The sequence below is a fragment of the Lithobates pipiens genome, unplaced genomic scaffold, assembly GCF_037356315.1.
Source record: "Lithobates pipiens isolate NorthernLeopardFrog02 unplaced genomic scaffold, aLitPip1_a1.2 Scaffold_13, whole genome shotgun sequence".
In the NCBI taxonomy this organism is placed as follows: domain Eukaryota; kingdom Metazoa; phylum Chordata; class Amphibia; order Anura; family Ranidae; genus Lithobates; species Lithobates pipiens.
Window position 1 is genome coordinate 291,811,344 of NW_027507718.1, and position 14,659 is coordinate 291,826,002.

Here is a 14,659-nt window from a genome sequence, read left to right on the forward strand (position 1 = left end):
GTGCAAAATCCATTATTCAGTAAATTCATTCAGGATTAAATATTGATGTATACATTATTACATGTTTTATTTTGAAAATGAAACCTTTTTTATTTCTTATTTTTTATTTTACATTCCAGAAAATGGTCACCCAACCCAGGATGAATCTGTCAGTGTTACACATACTTTACATTACAAAGCACAAATACACTTTACATAAAAAAAATAAATGCACTTTTGAAAGTAATATGTGGGTAAATGGTTTGGCTTACCAAATAATTTACTAGCGTTCATCCAGTCCAGTAATCCATGCACCCTTGCTAGTTATATTCCAGACTTTAAGGCTGGGTTCACACTGCTGCGGGGGGAGATCCGGATGTGATTCGCACCGCACTGCAGTGCAAATCACATCCGATCTCCGTAGCGATGCGAGTTCAACCATACAGATAGTATGGCTGAATTCGCATCGCTCCCGCAGCAAACTCGCACGGGACCCTTTTTTTGGTTCGCAGCAGAATCGGATCGCATGGGTGTTCACACCATGCGATCCGATTTCTGTGCGAGTGTGCAGATCGCACTGCGATATGCGGACGGATCTGGGGGTGTCATTAACATTTCATTGACACTCCCAGCCGTTCGCATAGGGCAGTGTGAACTGCCGGCGGGAGTCATGCGATGCGGGAAAACGCCGCGGATTCGCGGCGTTCCCGCATCGCTGTGGTGTGAACCCAGCCTTAGGCTGGGTTCACACTATAGCGATGCGGGAACGCAGCGAATCCGCTGCGTTTTCCCACATCGCATACCTCCCGCCTGCAGTTCACACTGCCCTATGCGGACGGCTGGGAGTGTCAATGATATGTTAATGACACCCCCAGATCCGTCCGCATATCGCAGTGCGATCTGCACACTCGCACAGGAATCGGATCGCATGGTGTGAACACCCATGCGATCCGATTCTGCTGCGGACCAAAAAAAGGGTCCCGTGCGAGTTTGCTGCGGGAGCGATGCGAATTCAGCCATACTATCTGTATGGCTGAACTCGCATCGCTACGGAGATCGGATGTGATTTCCACTGCAGTGCGGTGCGAATCACATCCGAATCCCCCCCCCCCCCCCCCCCCGCAGCAGTGTGAACCCGGCCTAAAGGTAGCAGCACATCTTGATCATAAAGCCATTACCAAGCTGCTCTAAGGGCTTATTACACCATAAGCTATGTTTTTCTAGATAATTTGTTCACTCACTCTGCGCTCTCTCTTTCTCTCTCTCTCAGGACATTTGCACTCTAGCGCAACATGACTGGTTCCTAATGCTAGTTCTCTTGGTCCCAGCTTCGGTAGTGACATATAGGAGTTTTATAACAGGACTAACTGAGCCATTTTTACTACCATTACTTTTTATTTAAAAAAAATAAATAAATGATGTTTTGAGGCTGCAATATCAACAAAAAAATCTTTTTATTGGAGAATATATGACATACCAGTTTTAATAAAAAGCATAAATAAAAACATTTTTTTTCATAGTTTTTTTGCATTTAATTTTGTTTATATATAGTAAATACACGTTAATTACATTTGCAATAAAAAATAAATATATCTCAATAAGTGAAAAAATTTACATTTTCCCTCATTTACATAATATAAATGGTTCTCAAGAAGATTTTTTATACAGCAAACAGCTGGAGATCTTCAGTTTCTTTTTTTTTTTTAATTAGCGTAGCCCACATGTTGAAGTCTGGATTAAATTTATACACTGTAAAAAAAAAAAAAAAAGAAACAAATTAGACAAAAAAAAATATATCCAATAGCATGTAGCTGTATATGGTGCATTGCAAAAGTATTCACCCCCTCCTTGGCTTTTTACCTATTTTGTTACATTACAGCCTTTAGTTTAATGTTTTTTTTTTAAATCTGAATTATATGTGATGGATCAGAACACAATAGTCTAAGTTGGTGAAGTAAAATTAGAAAAAATATACACATAAAACTATTTTTCAGAAATAAAAAACGGATAATTGGCATGTGTGTATGTATTCACCCTTATGTTATGAAGCCCATAAAAAGCTCTGGTGCAAACAATTACCTTTATACACATGATTGGAATTTCGGCCAGCAAAAGACTAATGAGAGCTTTTCGTCGGAAAATGCGACTGTGTGTATTAGACTTTTGCTGGCCGAATTCCTGCCAGCAAAATATTGAGAGCATGTTCTCGAAAAAGAATACAGAGAATACAGAGAGTGTTCTCTGTATTACGGGAGCCGACAATATAGCCGCAAGTGATTTTAAAAGACTTTTTTTCCTGCACAAATGACACTTTGTGCAGGGACAGTTCTAAGCACCAGAAACATGCACCCCTTCACAGGCATACTACAGACACCCCCCAGGTACACACATTTAAAGGAATATTACACTTTTATTGTTTCACTTTAATCATTATTAAAATCACTGCTCCTGAAAAAAGTCAGTTTTTAAAACTTTTTTTTGCATTGATCCATGTCCCCTGGGGCAGGACCCAGGTCCCCAAACACTTTTTAGGACAGTAACCTGCATATTACCCTTTAAAATTAGCACTTTAGATTTCTCCCATAGACTTGTATAGGGTGTTCCCGGCTTTTCGAATTTGCCCAAATTGTTCACTGTTCGCTGAACAGGCGAACAGGCAATGTTAGAGTCGAACATGAGTTCGACTCGAACTCAAAGCTCATCCCTACTCGTAAGCATTGAACTTAATTTTCTCAGCTTGTTGTAGTGTTGTGCAGTAGGTGCCCGCTTTTATCGGCGAGATTGACACCCTGCAAGCCCCGTGTGGGAGCCAGCACAGAGCCGGCTCGCTTCGGGAAAGGAAAAATGTTTCTTTTCTTTTCCCGATAAGCGACAAGCAACGCTGACATTGAGGCCGGGTAAACACTGGTGCGGGGATCCGAATTGGATTCCCTCCAATACCAGGCACTGTATTTGGTATAAATCTTAAGGGAGAACTCCATGCCAAATTTTAAATAAAAAACCGGCATGGGTTCCCCCTCCAGAGGCATACCAGGCCTTTAGGTCTGGTAGGGATTTTAAGGGGAACCCTCTACGCCGAAAAAATGGCGTGGGGGTCCCCCAAAAATCCATACCAGACCCCTATCCAAGCACGCAGGCCGGTAAAGAAATAGGGTGGGGACGAGTGCCCTCAACATGCACCCCAAAGCACCTTGTCCCCATGTTGATGAGGAGCTGCCTAATAAATTACTTTGAAAACCTGTGTTGTGTGTTTTTTTTATTAACACTTTTTTCCCCAGGTGAATTGGTAGGGGTACTATGTACCCCATATTAATTCACATAGGGTGGGGGCGGGATCTGGGGGCTTCCTTATTAAAGGGGGCTCCTGGCTTCCGATAAGCCCCTCCCCCGCAGACCCCGACAACCAACAGCCAGGGTTGTCGGGAAGAGGCCCTTGTCCTCATCAACATGGGGACAAGGTTCTTTGGGGTGGGGGGGCCCGCAGGGCGCCCCCCTTCCCTAAAGCACCCACCCCCCATGTTGAGGGCACGCGGCCTGGTACGGCTCAGAAGGGGCTCTTACTCGATAGGGGTCTGGTATGGATTTTGAGGGACCCCCACGCCATTTTTTCGGCGTAGGGGCTTCCCCTTAAAATCCCTACCAGGGCCTGGTATGCCCCTGAAGGCATGCAGGTCTCATTAGGGAGGCTACAGTGTCGCTTATCTCCTGTGCTTGCTGCTATAGGAAAATGTGATATTTTCCTATTCAGCCAGTGCGAGAACCAGCGTGACGGGATTGCTCTGGTTAGAGAAGCCTCTCGCCGAGATCCAGCTGGAAACCAAATATCGACGGCACCTACTGTATGTCAACGTGTTCTTGACGGTCGAAAGTTTTTGTGTGACCATGTGTATGCAAGCCAAGCTTGAGCAGAATTCTGTCTAAAAAACCATCCAAGATTTTCCCGACGAGAATTCAGATCGTGTGTACGCACCATTAGAAGTCACATAATTAGTGAAATGATGTCCACCTGTGTGCAATCTAAGTGTCATATGATCTGTCATTACATATATACACCTTTTTGAAAGGCCCCAGAGGCTGCAACATCTAAGCAAGAGGCACCACTAACCAAACACTGCCATGGAGACTAGGAATGAGCTGAACACCCCCCAATATGGTTCGCAGCAGAACATGCAAACAGGCAAAAAAAAAATTGAATACACAAGCACCGTTAAAGTCTATGGGACACAAACGTGAAAAATCAAAAGTGCTAATTTTAAGGGTTAATATGCAAGTTATTGTCATAAAAAGTGTTTAGGGACCCGGGTCCTGCGCCAGGGGATAGGTATCATCAATGCAAACATTTTTTTATTTAAATGGCTGTTTTTTCGGGAGCAGTGATTTTAATAATGCTTAAAGTGAAACAATAAAAGTGAAATATTCCTTTAAATTTTGTACAGTACCTGGGGGGTGTCTATAGTATGCTGTGTTTAGAACAGTCCCTGCACAAAATGACATTTGTAAAAAAAAGTAATTTAAAACTACCCCCGGCTATAATGAATTGTCAATGGGAGAAATCAAAAGTGCTAATATTTTAAGGGCTTATATGCATGGTATTGTCATAAAAAGTGTTTGGGGACCTGGGGAAGTCCCCCTGCCCTCACTTATAAAAGAACTGTCATGAGCACTGAAGCGTCATAAGGTGGGTGCCTCCCATGGAGATGGATCTTTTTTATTTTAATTATCAGTCCATTGGCGGAGCCATAGAAGAAGATGAATGGACTTTGTGGGACATTTTTATTGAAAAATGGTCCCCACGCCATTTTTTTTTAACATTTTGCAGTGGGGTTCCCCTTAAAATCCATACCAAACCTGAAGGGTCTGGTATGAATTTTGAGGGGGACCCCAACGCCATTTAAATAAATTGGCACAGGGTTTCCCTTAATATCCATACCAGATCTGAAGAGCCTGGTATGGAATTTGGGGGACCCTACGCAATATTTTTAAAAACTTTTGGTTCGGGGTTCCCCTAAATATTCATACCAGACCCAAAGTGCCCGCTAATGGACTGGGGGGATCCCATGCCGTTTTTTTTTCAATTACTTTTATCTGTATTGCCGGGACCCGACAATTCATTATAGCTGCGAATAGTTTTAAATTACTTTTTTTCCTTTAGAAATGCCATTTTGTACAGGGACTGTTCTAAATAGGGGGAAAATGTGCCACTTTACAGGCATACTATAGACACCCCCTAGGTATGACATGTAAAGGGATATTTCACTTTTATTGTTTCAGTTTAAGCATTATTAGGGCTTTCGAATTTGCCACAAACACCCCAAATTGTTTGCTATTTGGCGAATAGGCGAACACCCGATGTTTGAGTCAAACTTACGTTCGACACAAACATCAGGCTCTTCCCTAATGAAGACCAAGGAACTCTCCAAACAAGTAAGGGACAATGTTGTTGAGAAGTACAAGTCAGGGTTAGGTTATAAGAAAATAGCCAAATCTTTGATGGCCCCTAGGAGCACCATCAAATCTATCATAACCAAATGGAAAGAACATGGCACAACAGCAAGCCTGTCAACAGACGGCATCACACCAAAACTCACAGACTGGGCAATGAGGGCATTAATCAGAGATGCAGCACAGAGACCTAATGTAACCCTGGGGGAGCTGCAGAGTTCCACAGCAGAGACTGGAGTATCTGTACATATAATGACAATAAGTTGCATGCTCCATAGAGTTGGGCTTTATGGCATATGTCTGGCACAAACCCAACACATGACATCACCCATAGAACACCATCCCCACAGTAAAACATGGTGGTGGCATCCTGATGTTGTGGGGATGTTTTTCAGCAATTGGGACTGGGAAACTGGTCAGGGTTGAGGGAAAGATGGGTGGTGCTAAATACAGGGATATTCTTGAGCAAAGCCTGTACCACTCTGTGTGTGATTTGAGGCTAGGACTGAGGCTTACCTTCTAGCAGGACAATGACCCCAAACACACTGCTAAAACAACACTGTAGTGGTTTAGGGGAAACATGTAAATGTGTTGGAATGGCCTAGTCAAAGTCCAGACCTCAATCCACTAGAAAATCTGTGGTCCGACTTAAATATTTCTGTTTACAAGTGCAAACTATCCAACTTGAAGGAGCTGGAGCAATTTTGCAAGGAGGAATGGGTAAAAATCTCAGTGGTAAGATGTGGCATAGAGACTTATCCAAAGAGAATTGGAGCTTTGATAGCCACAAAAGGTTGCTCTACAAAGTACTGACTTTAGAGGGTGAATAGTTATGCACATTGACATTTTCTGTTATTTTGTCCTATTTGTTGTTTGCTTGACAATAAAAACAAACAATCCATGTTAACTCCTGGTTGTAAGGCAACAAAACACGAAAAATGCCTAGGTGGGTGAATACTTTTGTAAGGCACTGTATGTTGTTAGGTGATCATTTGGCTAATACATATCTATCACACAAACCTACAATATACATATACTCTTCAGAAATTCCAACATCAACTTTATTAGCAACAAAATGTGGGTCCCTCACATAGGCCTAATCACCACTAAGCATGTAAAAATATTTTTGTATAAAAATATACTGTATAATCAGAACTACAAAATTAGATTGTTGTTTTAGCATTACCAAACAGAAGTTTAGTCTATCTAATACCCTACCTTTTAAGCACTGTTTTCTCATTGCCCTGTATACATTTAGTTATAAATCATACTTTTTTTTTCATAATTTTCTGTGCAGTCATGTGACCTCAAAGGTTGGTCTCCTCTGTTCGAACAACCAGGCTGAATCAGAGAGCCGTGACATCACCTACCATTGTCCTCTGCTCTGGGCATTGAGTACAGGGAATTGAGTTGATACCACCAGCTGCACATTACACAAGGGAGACTGAGCTTTGCAGTCACCTGACCGAATAGAAAAACATGAAAACAGGGTATTTACAATGTATGCTTAAATGTATCCAAGGCAATGGGAAGGGGTCATTTAAAAACCTAGGTAATGAATAGCTTTAACCTCTACTTTAAAACTTTTAACCTTTTCTACTGTCCATAAAGTAATATCTATAGAGATGTGTAAATAATGGAAAACCAGCTATTTCAGCACAACAGACCACATTATTCACTCTACCTGGTAAATAAGTAAGTAAATTGCCAAAAGGGAGCCCAAGGAATGATTTATTAACTTACTTTCTTCTGAGTGAAGATGCAGTTTGGCAGCATCTCCCCTCCACTGAGCTAGAAAGCACTTGAAACATGGACTCTTTTCCCATGCAGTGGCGGTGCATCCATAAGGGCGCACAGGTGCTGCCCCCTCTCTCCAGCCAGCCCCTCTATGACCATTTAAAAGATTCATGCATAGCATAAATCTAGCTATGCCCACCGCTGCCATCCCCTATTCAGGTGCCTGGCCCCTTTTTGAGCACCGGGCGCCTGAATTTCAGCAGCGGGGGTGTTTTTGAAGCTGAATGGCCTCTCCACCAATCAGGTCCTTGGGTCTGTTACCCATCACCTGATTGGCTGAAACGATAGGCGCTGTGATTGGACTCCTATAAGGAGGCGAGGATGGGAGGAGATGCATGGAGGACACTGCTCTCTGCCGTCACCTGTTGCCCACCAAGATAGGATAAGTGCCGGGCAGACAGCAAGTGGGTGGGGGGATCACAGTGGTGGCATTTGATGGCACAGTGGTGCCATTTGATGGCATAGTGACAGCATTTGATGGGCACAGTGGCAGCATTTGATGGGCACAGTGGCTGCATTTGATGGAGCACAGTGACAGCATTTAATGGCATAGTTGCTGCATTCAATGGCACATTGGCGGCATTTGATGGCACAGTGGCAGCATTTCATGACACAGTGGCAGCCTTTTATGGGCACAGTGGCAGCGTTTGATGAACACAGTGGCTGCGTTTGATGACACAGTGGCAGCATTTGATGGGCACAGTGGCAGCATTTGATGGCACAATGGCAACGTTTGATGAGCACAGTGGCTGCGTTTGATGGGTACAGTGGCTGCGTTTGATGGGCACAGTGGCTGCCTTTGATGGGCACAGTGGCTGCAATTGATGGACACAGTGGCTGCGTTTGATGACACAGTAGCTGCAATTGATGGGCACAGTGGCTGCGTTTGATGGGCACAGTGGCTGCCTTTGATGGGCACAGTGGCTGCAATTGATGGACACAGTGGCTGCGTTTGATGACACAGTAGCTGCAATTGATGGGCACAGTGGCTGCGTTTGATGGGCACAGTAATGCTGCAATTGATGGTTTGTTTTTCAGAAATTTTCAGTTTGTTTGCACCCCCCCATATATTTTGAGCACCAGCCGCCACTGCTGCCCTGAGCAGAGTAAATTCCTAATTATGTTGCTATACAGTTATTTTTTTCTTTTAAGTGAGTCTTACTAATGGAAAACACTTGCTTCAGAAACAATATGTTGATATGGTCATTTCTGTCTCCAAGGATAGCAACATCACTCACGACAAAAGTGAGAAATCTTGAATTAAGAAATGTCTGCTTCTTTCTGAAGCTTTACGTTTATGAGACTGATTATATTTACACTGTAGTACAAATATTAAATACTGGCAAAAGGAGAAAAAGATATTGGTGTTGCGCTCCTAATATATTAGTGTTAATAATGCACTAAAGTGTAGTGATTATAAATCCAAACAATAGTGATGTGTTTGGTGTATACGATAAATTAACAGTAAATAAATTCAATACCAATGTATTGCTACATAAAGTGCAGATGTGCTAATAATACAAATATATATATCTAGAAGAAATAATTAGTGTATGCACAATATATGTGAGCAGGCAGCTACTCACATATAAAAACCTTGACTGTGTTCCAGACTGAACAATGTAAATAAATATAAACACTGATTATCCAAACAAATAAAAATGTGTGATTATAAACACTGATTATCCAAACAAGCACATAGCACACAGTGGTGAACAATTAATAAATCAAAGTCCGAAGTACGCAGTGCAAATATGGTGGATATTTCAAAATAGCAGCAGATCACAAACAACGAAGTGACAGTGGGGTTTAAAACACTGGTGATTCTTCCACAGAGCCCATAGGTGTACCAAAGGTGTACCAAAACAATTACCTTACTGCTGTAAGGCGGACAGCATGTAGAAAGTAAGGGGATTTAGATCCTCAAGGTGGACTGGCTCCTGTCTACTCCTCCTGTTCAAAAGGCTTCGTATGCAGGGGAACACTTCCTTTCCTTTCCAGGGTAAGTATCGAGGGCCACTTAAAATACTCATAGAAGAGGGATATAGAGCCTACTATGGTGTAGTATTTTCCATAATATCGGTTTATTAAAAAAAAAATCAATTAATCTACTCACATTTACATAAATCAGATCGCACGGTATACAGAACGAGCAGCGTGCTCGTGTAAGAACGTCACTTCCGGTGTCCGTATGCTTCTCCTACGCATTACGTCACTGTTACGTGACTATTGTTTGGATTTATAATCACTACACTTTAGTGCATTATTAACACTAATATATTAGAAGCGCAACACCAATATCTTTTTCTCCTTTATTCTTTGAGTTTCGCTTAACTCATACGGTGTGTGCAGCACCTATTGGTTATACATTTTCCCATAGTACCGCTGGAGCTTTTTTCATATAATTAAATACTGGCAACCACAGAATAGTGTGTGCTTTATCTGTACTTCCCTTTGTATTTTTTTATTGGATTCACAAACAGATTCCAGTGAGATCAAAGAAGAGTACATTGCTCCAACCCTCCAAACGCTCCACTCATATGTTGGAATCAGGTGCTGGCTTGGGGTCCATCTGTCCTCCACACATAGCTTAATATAATCCAAGACCACACACTGATGTCTACACAAGCAAAATTTGAATCAGCTGACAAGCTTCAGCACATAGTTCTGCCCCCAGGACTACCTTCTACCATGTTTCACTTGATGGGCTTAAATGTAAAAGTTTCATTTTCAGCCCGACAAGTGAATAATTTTGAAAGGTTGGTCCTGAGGGTAGGACGACAGGCTGAAGTTTGTTGGCTGACTAAATTTTTGCCTTTGAAGACATAATTTGTGCGTGGTTTTTCCTTTGGACTACACTAAGATTCCAGTGAGAGTAATGCGTTTCACAAGTATAAAAAAAAGACATAGTCAAAAGGATAGGGCAAATTTATATCATATTAACTCTTAATATTATATGGGAAACTTTAAAATCATTTGTACATTGATACTTTTCAGTTTCAAAAAGAAAATGGTGACCTTGAGTCTCAGACCTTTACGATTCTAAAAACATGCCATTATCTCAAAGAGTCCCTTTGACTACAATGGAAAGTCTATTTTGCATTTATCTATTTCAGGAGACCCTGGCCCTGCAGTAGAACTTAAAGCATGCTAATAGGGTATTTCTTCAAAGAAAAAACAAAAATGCTAAATATAATTAACCAGTTAAAGAGGAATTCAGATCCAAACAAAAAGCATATACATTTGTAAGACCATAGTGTAAGTACTCTATATTGAAGTACCTGCCAAGATCTGCTGAGATCTGACTTAGCTCAAAAGGCTGATGAGTTCCCCAAACAATAAGAATAATTAGCTAAAGACAACAAGATCTGACAGTGCCATACTTTCTATTCCTTTATATTTTCTTACTTACTGTAGGTTGTCTGTAGGGAAATAAGGTTTCCATGTAATTTTGAATGACTCAAAGATGCCTATACCGTTGGAATTGTGCAGAAGAGGAGGAGAAGCCACAAGGAAAACCAGATTTCCATCGCAGTTCTCATAAAACAATGTTCTCACACAGGTAGGGTTTTATTACTCTGAGCCCTTGTACACACGGTCGGACATTCTGACAACCAAATCTGTTGGATTTTGTCCGACGGATTTTGTCCGAAACTGTTGCATACACACGGTCGGACAAAGTTGTCGGAAAATCCGATTGTACATAACGTGATGACGTTATTTCATTATGATGGGACTTAGTTCAGGCTAGTAGCCAATAGCTTTGGTCTAGGAATTTGATCTGAGCATGCGTGGAGTAGGCTACACATGATCGGAGTATGTCCGATCGGAGCATGTTGTCGGAAAATTTTATAGACAAGTTGGAAAACTTGGTGCGTCGATATTCCGATGGAAACAGTCCGATGGAGACCACACACAGTCGGATTATCCGACAAAACGGTCCGATAGGACACATTCCGTCGGAATCTCAGACTGTGTGTACAAGGGCTAAAACTGAAACAAGATGTCATAAATGGAACAATTTAGGTAAATAATTTTGTTCCAGAAGTGAAGCATACTTTATTTCTAAATCTAGAAACAAATGTAGCTTTTAAAGCTTAAAATAAAAATATTTTTTTGCACAGACTGCCATTTAGAAAGACTTCAGAATTGACAAAAAATGTCATAGTCATAAATCCACATATGACTGATCAAATACCAACCCATAATATAGATGAGTGGTATTATTATACTTGCTAGAGAATTGCATTCTTATACTTTAAATTTGTATAGTGTATAATCTACAAATACATGACCTACTTAAATATGGTGGCATAATAAGTACTAACAGTATAAGGAAAACTAAACACAAACAATGCTTATACTCAATAGTGTCAATGTACAAATGAATACACAATATTTGTATTGTTTCATTTAACTCACATTTTATAATCAATTTATATATCTGGAAAACTGCAATACTACATTCAAAAGAATTATAGAACTGCTCAAACTCCTGTGCATTAGTCAGCTCAGCACTAAAGACTTTGGAAGTAAAAACTGATAATTGGGTTCTTAACGTTTAGCCATTGTGACTCAGTAAGTATAATTGAACTGAAAGCTTTTGTACAGTGATGACCTTTCAAGGATTACTATAAAGCTCTGGTGACATTATGGCAAAGACTGCAGTCAGATTTTCTGTCAAAAATACAATCAAATAGACTTTTAGGCACTAGATGTGTACTATGAGAAAAAAAAAAATCATCATTGACCAAAAAGGAAAAAAATACATGATTTATACAGCGCTTCTAAGAGCTGCAGGAAGCTATTATTGAACTAAATTCTTTTGAACATCACAGCTGGAGGTGCTACACATAGTGAACCCTATTGCTTTTGCAAAAGCATTATAAATGTGTATAGCAAAATCACAATATCAAGAATGTGATTGGTGAAGGAAACATAATCTGGCAGGCATTGTAAATGCTTGAAGTAAATCTTAAAGTACTGCATGAATTGTAAAGCGTTCAAAAATGGTATTTTCTTATGAAGATGTATACCAATTTATTCAACCTCATTGTAAAACTAACCTTCAAATCCACTGCATCTACTTCTGCTTTGGTTCTCTCAGACAGTAGTGCATGTTGTATTAAATGAAGGATTCCAATCATAAAACAGTTACTGGAAGTCTCTTGTTATCAAAGGAAATGGGTGCAGTGTGAGTCCAATGTTAAATGTAGGATATTACCTTCAATTGCAGCGAATCTCAGCTCAGGTACTGAGATTGATCTGACAGTAATTGTGCTCATAAGTGGCACCCTTTGCATAAATAAGTGTTCTTGGGTTTTGTGAATCATTATAATAACTGTGACTAATATTTGTAAGTGTGAGGAAAGAGAATTGTTTCTAATTTTTTATTTATTTTCTTAGCGGAGAAACCACAAGGCTGAAATTGTGCATTAGTCGATGTCTTCAATGCTATCTCACTTTCTGGAGCTCCTGTCTCAGCCAGGATGGCAATGGTAGTCCCAGTCTATGTAGAAGTTTGGACAGTTCAATGTTGTGGTCCCGGTAATAGCTTGAGAGAAAAACTCTTGACTGAAAAAAAAAATGTGGTTGTAACAACTTATTGGCAATACAGATTTTTTTTTACATGAATTCTTGTTGTATTCATTGAACAATTGAAAAATGCATTATTCATTAGAAATCTGCCCAGGCAAGGGTGTGTATGGTTAAAAAGCCACTATTATCAAGGACAACATTATAATGTATGTTTTTATTTATGTTTTTTAGTTTTGGATAGAGCTGTGAAGGATTATAATGCGTTTTGGGTTTTTATTGCTATCCAGGGTTCTTTTAAAGGGATTTACCCTTACTTCCTCTGCTGCTGGCAGTGGTCTAACTAGACAGGAAATCTAGCTCTTTCTACTAAAGAAAAAAAAATGTATGTCTCTGTTGCTGTTGGAAAGTTTACTTTACTTTCCATCCAGTAAAATATTGTCAGCAGGCTAGGAAGTGTGGGTAAATCTTTGTAATGGAGCCCCAGATAGCATAACAAAAAGGACAGGCAATTTTACTCTTTGACACTCTAAGCAAAACTATTTGATTGGATATACACCATTACATATATCATTCAGGAAATGCCTAAACATCAAACACTAATGTTTGTGTGATGGCAGCATAGTTAGCAATCTGAAAATCAATATAAACATGTCCACTGTACGAGCTAACGATAAATTAGAAAACAATAATTTCCTGGACAAATACTGCCCCAGGGAAAAAGGTGTTTGATAATAATAATACACAGCAATTGGACTAGACTAGAGAAACACAATTACCAGGAGAACATTAACAGAGTTTTTAGTGCTATATTTTTTGAGATTTTACCTCCCTTTCTGTTTGGTGGGTATAACATAGAGCTGGGATTGAAGGAAAAAATGTAGTAGACTGATATAAGGAACGAGCTGATAGGAGGGAAGAGCAGTATCTGTTGATGGTTGTGTAAATTTTAGTATTGGATGAATCAAAATGCAAATCCTTTTGCAAGTAAAACAACTTCCATGTATATATGTATGCTGTGTACATGTTTATATATATATATATATATATATATATATATATATATATATATATATACTCTGCTTTAAGGAACACTTTTTAATCAGAGTATAGCATCAAGCCAATTAAACTACTGGGATATTGAATTGATCTGGCGTCAGTTAAGTAGCAGACGGGGTTGTTAATCTGTTTTAGCTGCGTTGGTGTTAATGAAATTAACAACAGGTGCAGCAGATGGGCAACAATGAGACGACGTCCAAAACAGGAATAGATTTACAGGTGGAGGCCACTGACATTTTTTTCCCTACTCATCGTTTCTGGCTGTTTTTCACTAGTTTTGCGTTTGGCTAGGGTCAGTGTCACTACTGGTAGCATGTCTCAAGAGCATGGAGAAAATTCCAGCAGATAGGGAGTTACTCTAGAAGAGCTGGACAGGGCCGTTGAAGGTCCTTAACCCATCATCAGGACCGATATCTGCTCCTTTATGCAAGGAGGAACAGGATGAGCACTGCCAGAGCCTTACAAAATAACCTCCAGTGGGCCACTGGTGTGAATGCCTCTGACCAAACAATCAGAAACAGACTTTATGAGGGGGTCTGAGGGCCAACGTCTTCTAGTGGGCTCTTTGCTCACTGCCCGACACCGTGGAGCTCGATTGGCATTTGCCATTGAACACTAGAATTGGCAGGTCCGCCACTGGCGCCATGTGCTTTTCACAGATGAGAGCAGGTTCACCCTGAGCACATGTGACAACCCTGAAAGGGTTTGGAGAAGCCGTGGAGAATGTTATGCAGCCTTTAAGATCGTTCAGCATGACTGGTATGGTGGTGGGTCATTGATGGTCTAGGGAGGCCTATCCATGCACCCTGACTGCCATTAGGTATCAGGATGAAATCCTTGGACCCAT

At 40.6% G+C, this 14,659-nt stretch overlaps 1 protein-coding gene across 2 annotated transcripts in view; it reads right to left on the reverse strand.

Moving 5' to 3' along the window:
• Window positions 1-1,416: 1,416 nt before the first annotated feature.
• Window positions 1,417-14,659, reverse strand: part of LOC143974940 (bifunctional heparan sulfate N-deacetylase/N-sulfotransferase 4-like) — a 566,687-nt gene continuing 553,444 nt past the window's right edge. Inside the window, exons 14-15 of one of the 2 annotated variants that reach the window (XR_013272301.1) lie at window positions 12,285-12,792; window positions 1,417-1,728 (exon numbers count right to left, since the gene is read on the reverse strand). Coding sequence is in view for 1 of the 2 variants with exons in the window: in XM_077476810.1 (XP_077332936.1) it covers window positions 1,687-1,728; window positions 12,682-12,792 (153 nt within the window). In the remaining variant the exon portion in view is untranslated. The remainder of the gene's footprint in view (window positions 1,729-12,284; window positions 12,793-14,659) is intronic. The other variant, XM_077476810.1, reaches the window with a different exon arrangement.